Source organism: Galeopterus variegatus, unplaced genomic scaffold (assembly GCF_000696425.1).
Source record: "Galeopterus variegatus unplaced genomic scaffold, G_variegatus-3.0.2 Scaffold1756, whole genome shotgun sequence".
In the NCBI taxonomy this organism is placed as follows: Eukaryota; Metazoa; Chordata; class Mammalia; order Dermoptera; family Cynocephalidae; genus Galeopterus; species Galeopterus variegatus.
The window spans coordinates 604,604-612,753 of record NW_007727867.1 but is presented as its reverse complement, the minus strand read 5'-3'; the positions used below and the strand labels follow the sequence as shown (position 1 = coordinate 612,753).

At 50.0% G+C, this 8,150-nt stretch overlaps 1 protein-coding gene across 1 annotated transcript in view; it reads left to right on the top strand.

The window, feature by feature from the left end:
- GPR156 (G protein-coupled receptor 156) overlaps positions 1-5,541 on the top strand; it is a gene marked incomplete at its 5' end in the record, with an annotated part of 10,693 nt that extends 5,152 nt beyond the window's left edge. The window contains one exon of the mRNA XM_008578787.1: positions 2,593-5,541. Within this exon, the coding sequence (XP_008577009.1) occupies positions 2,593-3,927 (1,335 nt within the window). The remainder of the gene's footprint in view (positions 1-2,592) is intronic.
- Positions 5,542-8,150: the final 2,609 nt, after the last annotated feature.

The window sequence follows — 8,150 nt, the reverse complement described above, 5'->3', positions numbered from 1 at the left end:
GCCCCCGCTCCTCGCTCAGCCAGTGAGCGGCCGGTCCGTATGTGGGATCCGAACCCTCGGCGGGAGCGCCGCCGCACTTCCCAAGTGGCGCACTGTAGCAGTGCGCCACCGGGCCGGCCCAAGTTTTCATTTACAATCAGCTAATGTTGGAACAGCCAAGTGGACTGACTCTTCAGCCTTATGGTAATGTGTGACATGCTTTTTGTACTTCTGCAATGCTTCCCTGTTTCCCTGCAGTGACTGCATCTGCTCTGTCCGAAAGGATGCCGTGAATCTGCAGAGGAAGGGCCTAAACGGGTACAGATGCATAGGCAGTAAAAAGCTGGCTCCCCAGCACCTGCTATGCCTGGAACATCTTTCCCACAACAGGTCTGAGAACCAGCAGCCAGTCCTAGGACCTGGTGGCAGACCTAGAAAGGTCCAAGTATCTGTGTCCCCAGCTCCAACACTGCCTGTTAGATAAACACAAGTATCTGTTCTGCCTCCGAATGTGCACAAGCCCTGACTCCAGCTTCACGGCATGCAGTTCCCTCCTGCACAGCCACTTCTGCCATCCTCTTGCCTTTGTCTTACTTTCCCATGATCTGGGCAGTCCATCTTCCCATTCTTGCCCCTCTTGCACCTAGCCAGAGGTGCCCCAGAAGCTGTTTGGAACAGCGGGAGTCAGACTGCCCTGTGTGTGTGAGGGCCAGCAAACACCACCTTCCCACAGGTCAGAGGCCTCCCTTCTACACTCTGCAGCCCAGCAAACCCGCCTATTATGTTTCTTCTTTGAGCCATAGAAACGAGGTTGAGTCCATTTCTCCTTCCAGCCTGCACCCTATGAAACATACCTCTGGGCATTTTGCTTCCCCCACTGTGCCAAATGTAATGATTAATAAGCTCATTTCAGTGCAGCTGCCACCGTAGGTCAGATTTGGGTCTCTCAGTGGCTGTGCTTCACACACGCCTCTCATTAGTATGCAGCCATGGTGAAAACAGAGTCCCACTTCCTTTTCTGGAAGAAGGGAAATTTACTGTTTAGGTTGTCGTTTCTAAATCTGTCACTAGCCAGCTTCAGATGTTTGGTTAGCTGGGAGAAGACTATTTTCCCCAACTCAATGTTTATACTATTTTCTATGCTCGAAGGACTGTGTGCTGTACAAAAAGGCAGCACTTTTACAAACTGGTGGAGTAGTTGTCATCAACTAATGGCTTCTTCCTAACTTGCGAGGCAGTAGAGGCCTCCTGAAGGCAGCATGAGAATGTGCAGGGTGGGCTTTGGGAGGAGGGGCTGGGAGAGGCAGAAGAGAGCCAAGGTCCCTCCTATGCAGCCATCATAGTCACCCCTGTGAGATCCTCAGAGAGCTACCTGGCACAGCCCAGATGTCATGAAGAGCCTGAATGTCTCCCTGTTACTCATCCGCTCTGTTCCTGATGAGTCCTTGAGTTATCTGCACTCACTCAGCAACACCCAGACCTCACTGCTTTGTGGGGTGGGAGGAGGAAGACAGACAGGCCGGTGCTCAGCTGAAAGTCCCTTCTGCCTTAGTCACCAGTCCGTCACTGGTCCTGGACTCTCTCCTGCTGGTAAAAGAAGTAGACTAAACCAGGTAGAAACTGGGAGCTATCAGGAAAACCTCTGTCTTGCTTATACATGGGGAGCAGTGGCTCTGACTGGGCAGTTGCTGCCAGAAGATTTATGGGGCTATTTTACTTAAGTTACTGCTCCCTTAAAGGATCATTTCTGGACAACTCTCCCATGTAAACTTGAGGAGAAATCACAAGTTCAGTCCTGTGGCAACTTGTACTAATGGTTTCAAAAATGGAACATGCTTTTTTGTTTCTAGGGCATAATAAATGGCTGTCCAAATGCTCATCCTCTACTTCTAAAGAGGATGGCAACAAAAAAGGCAGCACACAGGTATTCAGACCAGCACACCCTAGAACGTGATGCTTATGTTACTGCCCAAACCCTCAACCCCTTCTCATATCTGCACCAAGACCATCATTTCCCTAAGAAGATCTCATCTCTGCTCCCCCGCCTTTGAGCATCAGAAATTTCTGAAGGTGGATGTAAAGTCTGAGCTAGACAATCAGCCGCTGCACCACAGAAAAGTGTCCAGGGTTCAGTCCTGCCCTGTACACCCACTGCCGATACTGCTACTCCTACTCCACGTCCCACTATCTTGCAGTTAGGGCAGGCACACCTCTCACCTGCCAGCCCTCCTGGGAACAGCCTGTTTATCCACCAACATCCATGCAGCAGATAGACAGCTCAGCAGCAAAACTGCCCCAGCCTCATTCATCCCCTGGGCTCCGTTCTGGAGCTACTGAATTTTTTTTTTTAAGTTTCTCCAATAATTCAGCAATAAATCATGATTAGCCTTCATTGAACACCATATGTCATTTATTGTGCTAAGCACTTTACATGCATTAAAACTCATTTTTCCTGGCGAAGATACCTCCTCAGAGTCTGAGGTCACCAGCCAATACACTGGAGGAACTGGGACTTAAACCAAAGTCTTCTGATGCCACACTTTCTCCATCATGGGAGACAGTTTAAAACCCTCAGCGACATCTTTTATTGATGGGTTTGTTTTTATTTTACAGAAAAATGCTGTGATTGAAAGCCTGCAGGAACAAGTAAACAACGCCAAAGAGAAGCTAGTGAGACTGATGTCAGCTGAGTGCACCTATGACCCCCCAGAGAGGGCTGTCCCACCTGCCTCTTCCCAGAGCAAGGACATCCAGGCTGCAGCCTCTGCCCGTGGTCTAGCAGCTCAGGGGCCCCCAGAATGCCTCTCTGGCTCTCAGAATGATACCAGCATGGCCGCCCAGGACTCCCAGCACACCTCAGTGCCCTCCTCACAGATGCAAAACTTTGAAGGGCCTGTGAAGGACACTGGCACCTCCCCAGGGCAGAAAGAAAAGATATTTGACTTGAAGGACTTTTCTGATCATTTGGACTCAGGTTGTAGCCCAAAGCCACGGGCTGAGAAAAGCCAGTGTCTAAAAAAAGGAGACCAGGAATCCATGGCCCCCAACTGGAGTCTAATACCAGGTAGAGGGGGCTCTGATCCTCAGAGACAGAGGCAGCCAGAGAACTCAGAGGAGCCCCCAGAGCGGCTACCAAGGGTCAATTCAGTGATCAGGGAGAAGCTTCAGGAAGTCTTACAAGATCTGGGCCTGGGCCCTGAGGCTCCCCTCTCCTCTGCCCCATCTTGTCCCCAGCAGTCCTGGAAGAGCAGTGCTGCCCACAGCCCCCAGAAGGAGCTGGGCTTCAGCCCATACATGGTGAGGCGAAGGCGGGCAGCTCCACGGGCTCGCTCACACTTTCTTGGCTCTGTACCCTCTTCTGTGGGGCATCGGGCAAACAGGACTGTTTCTAGGGCACACAGTGGGCTGAATGTGCAGAATGGGGACAGCCCCAGCCTGGACTCCCAAATTGCTGATTCCAGGATACCAAGACCCTCCTCCCAGAAGCCGTCACTACTCCCAGATCCTCAAGGCAGGCTGGGCGTCCTGGAGGGCAGCAAACAAGGCCAGACAGAGCTGCAGGGGGTTGGAGGGGGCCACACAGCCCTTTCTCACCAGCCTTCTGCTTCTGGCCAGGCACAAAGTTCCCCAGCCCCATGCCTACCAGCCTCACTAGACCTCTCTGAGCAGCAGCAGCTGTGGCCCCCAGTGTCCCCAGGCTACCCCTCTCTGTCTTCTCCTCCGTGCAACTACCTTGACACTGAATCCAGCAGCTCAGATGAGTTCTTCTGCCACTGCCACCGGCCCTACTGTGAAATCTGCTTCCAGAGCTCCTCTGATTCCAGTGACAGTGGGACATCAGACACTGACCCCGAGCCTGCTGCAGGGCTGGCTTCCTGGGGAAAGCTGTGGGCCCGCTCCAAGCCTATAGTGAACTTCAAAGATGACTTGAAACCCACGCTGGTGTGAAAAGGAGCAGAGCTGGCCTAGACGCAGAGGTCAGTCAGGACAAGCCACAGCAGAGCCTGCAGGAGGGGAGCAGACCAGCACCCTGCATTTAGCCAGCCCTTACCATGCCTCAGCTCCACTCACTGTGTTACTCAGAGCACTTCTTGATCCATGGAAAGAGGAATGTTGCCTGTCTTGTTACTACCTCACAACATTACTGTAAAAGACTCTAGATGTATGACTATGAAAGATACTCACTCCTTGGATAGAAGGTGCTAAATGAGCACACGGGGTTTCTGTCTGGGTCAGCCTGCATTCTACAAAACTCTTTACATATACCAGATGGATGGCTGGATGGACAGACAGATGGAGAGATGGTTGGGAAATTTCTGCAGAACCTGAGTTGTGGATTGTCACCCATCAAACTGGCCTTTTGCAGAGCCACCTTGCATCACTCTCTTGTTCTTGTCTTTCCACCATTATGGCACCTCACAGTCATCCCTGAGATAGTCAGGTCTCCCTATGCCCACAGGCTACCCACATCTCTCCTGGCTGGGATGGAACCTGAGACCCAGACTATCTCCTGGTCCTGTGGCCTATCCCCTTGACTCTCCTGGTGGTGCTGTTTTGTACTGGGGGAAGCACAGGCTCAATCTCTGCTGGGAGAGGGGAAGTCCCATTTGTCAAGAGGTGCTTTTAGTGCCATTGGGGTTATATGACCAGCAACAGACACATAAACCTGAAAACAAAATGGGGATATAGAAAGGAAGAAATGGAGGACAAGAATTCAGGAAAGAAAACAAGTTTTGAACATTGAACTTGAATCTGGCTCAGTATTTGGCAATATCAAATTTCAGTAATTCTTTATAATAACCCTGTGAAGTAGACACTCTCATTTTTAGACGTGAGGAATATGAGGCTTAGAAAACTAAAATAACTTCCCCAACATCACACTGCTGGAGAGTGGCTGATGGAGGACTTGCTGCAAGTTGGTGGATTTTCCTGGGGACACATCTCTTCACTTTTTCTTTTGGGAGTGGCAGGCGGGGCTTGGCAGGCCAGACAGTAAAGCAGGAGTAGCGTAAGAAAGCTGCGACGTGCTCACCCTGCAGTCCAGGACAGCAACACTGGGTTCCTGGTCTAGGGAAGCAGCCTCCACTTCCCCACTGCCCCGAGGGCTCACCTGCACCTCCCAAGGGAACGGGGGAGTTGGTGAAGGATGAGTGCCAGGGACTTGTCCGCAGCCAAAGCCACAGAGAGGGCACAGCTGCGTCCACCTTGCTTGCTGCTAAGCTGGTTGTCATTTACAGGCCATCCCCTGCCCCCACTCCCATGGGTACTTCTGTGGGTGTGCATGTGTTTGCATGAAGGAGTTTGGGCCTCATCAGACATGCACAGAGGGGGACATTTGGCTCTGAAACATCTCACAGATTTATCACAGACTGTAGGGGGCTGCTGACACCTTATAACTCTCCAGACACTGGACAAGGAGGCCTCCTGATAGCACAGCTACTTCTATCATTTGCTTTTAAATATGAATTTCATAATTTATTCTGTGTGTGGGTTTTCAGTTTCTGCTTGTGCTGTGTGTACACTATCCAAGTGGTACCTTAATAAAAGAGAGATAACTCCCGAGGCAAGTCTCTTCAGAAATTTAAGTCTTGGGCTGGGGAAGAGGGGCCCAGAGGAGATCTAACCACCCAAAGGAGGGGGAACACAGATTCCACTGGAGTTGCTGCTGGGTGACCCTGGGCTCTAAGTGTATCGTCTACCAAACTTCCATTTGTAACAGATTTTTCTGTGGTATCCCTGTGCAGCTTCCAGAAACAGTCCTCCTAGTAGAAGAAACACTGGAGCCCCTGGACTCTTCCCACCCGCTGGGGTTCCTGTGGCTGGACTTTCCCTCCTTCAGCCCCCTCTTCCCAGTATGCCACCACTAGCAGCCTGCTGTCCGTTAACATGCGACCTGCAGGCTCTAAACTAGCCGTCCTTCTAGGCTTCTCATGATATCTGCTTCTAAAACCTCGGCCCTGCACCCCAGCCTTTCCGCATCTCCATCTTTCTTCTGTCTAGATTTTCTTTCCCTACTTTGTGTGCACCTTGTGATTTAGTCATCCTTCAAGGCTCAGGTGGGGCACACATTCTCTCTTCAGCCTTTCCCAAACATCCCGAATATGTGTCAAATCGACTGATCTCCTAGTTAAATAAGGAAGGTTGTCTTGAGGGCCATGTTTGGACTCAGCCGTATAGAGGCTTCTCTTATCCATTTTACTTAGAGCGACTTTAGAACCCTTGCTAGACCTGGTTGAAAAGGTGGAGAACCTATCCCAAATTCTCCTTATTTATCACTTGGTTCAAAACTGTGCCAAACACATGACTGCTCGTCCAAAAATATTTTCTCCAAGTCTATAGTTTACTCGGTGCACCACCCCTCCCCCACTCCTCGCCAGCTCCTTTCCTAAATCTTTTCCCCAAAACCAGCTAACCCAGTGATGAATTCTTAAAGGGATGAGTGTGCCACGACTCTTGTCATGCTCTTGGTTGTTATGCTCTTGCAGAAAGGGCAGTAAATTGTGCAAAGGCATCTGGAGAAGTAAACATTGCCTCTGCTACTGTCATTCAGGCTACACAAGTCTCTTTTGGTCCTAAGGTGTGACATGGAGCCAGGCTTGATTCTGGTCCCAGCATATGTGCTCTGCTGATTGATAATCTTGGGGTTGGCAGTGTCCATCCTGATCCCAATGTCTGTCCCTGTCTCTTGGTCTGTCCCAAACCCTCTCTTTCCTTAAAGGATCCACTTGGCCTTCCTGGATTTCATAGAGGAGAAAAGAGCATCCGATGCAGGAAGCATGTTTTTAAAGAACCATACATATCACTTTGAAAGTGGCAAAGAGAAAAATCATTGCAAGTTCTATAAAATCTCTTCTGTCTGATTTATTGTGTTTAGATGTGCCTCCTCTACAGATTGAAGTCCCTAAAAGCATCGAATATGTCTTCTTTATCTTTGTATTTCTTCTTTATCTTTGTATGTCTTCTAGAGTAGCCATTAGAGAGCTTTGCACAAAAAGTATAAGCCCAGCAAATGCTTGGTGGGTGCATTTCTGGATGGGTAAATGGGTGGAACAGAGGAAGGCAAAGACCCTGTCCTCAGCCTACAGCAGTGCAGCAGAAAGGGAGACACAGTCATCAGGTCTCACAGGAAACATTACTAACAGACCTAGAAGTAATGGAATTCTGAAAATGACAGTACTTTAAGTCTCTTAGGGGGTGGTGGGACAGGGTGCTGGAGTTCACGGAATAAAAGCAAGAAAAGTTCTTTTGTTAAAGGTCTTCTCTTAAAGATGCTTTCTTCACAGGCTTGTTAATGAGTAACAAGCAATATTAGCAGGAAGATAGTCCGTTCATCTTTGTCACAATCACCTTCCTGGGTCCCCTTTCTCAGAACCCCACACAAAGCAGTTTCTGCATTCCCCCTGGCTGCGGCACTTTCCCCAGTAACACCAGCTGGGCTCTGTTAAGGGAGAGTTCAGTGCTGCGAGTGCTTACAAGGCTGAAAGCAGGAAAGAGCTTAGCTCCTTGTCCTTGGACGGATGGTGCTGTCCCTCACCTGGGCTCTGTTAAGGGAGAGTTCAGTGCTGCGAGTGCTTACGAGGCTGAAAGCAGGAAAGAGCTTAGCTCCTTGTCCTTGGACGGATGGTGCTGTCCCTCACCTCTGCTATACCCACTCTGATCTCTTCCTCCCTGAAATATTCCTGATCATCAACCAAACCACATTTTTAACAGGAAAACTTGTTTGGCTCACTACTGATGTCACAAAGCATCAGGATATGCAGTGTCACAAGGCAAAATAATCTTCCGTGAGCTTGGTAAGATCTGGGTCAGTTTCCCAAGACACATAGGCTCAGAGAATAAGTGCTTGGGGGAGAGGCCCTGGGAAGGTCTGTAGGTGACTCAAGAAAAGCAAAAGGAGAGGAAAAAAGAAAGGAAGGAGCACAAGAAGTCCAAAGAATGGAGAGGCAAGAGGGAGACGTGGGGAAGGAGGAAGCCAGGTGGAGAGCAGGAGGCACTCTGNATATGCCCCCTCACAGCTGTTCCGTTGTTGTCTTGGGCTGTTATACAAATCCTTTGTATGATGTTTCACATGTTGGTTCATGTCTTGCTTCTCCAAACAGCTTATCAGAAATGGGGGAGATGGGCCGGCCCGGTGGCGCACTGCTACAGTGCGCCGCTTGGGAAGTGTGGCA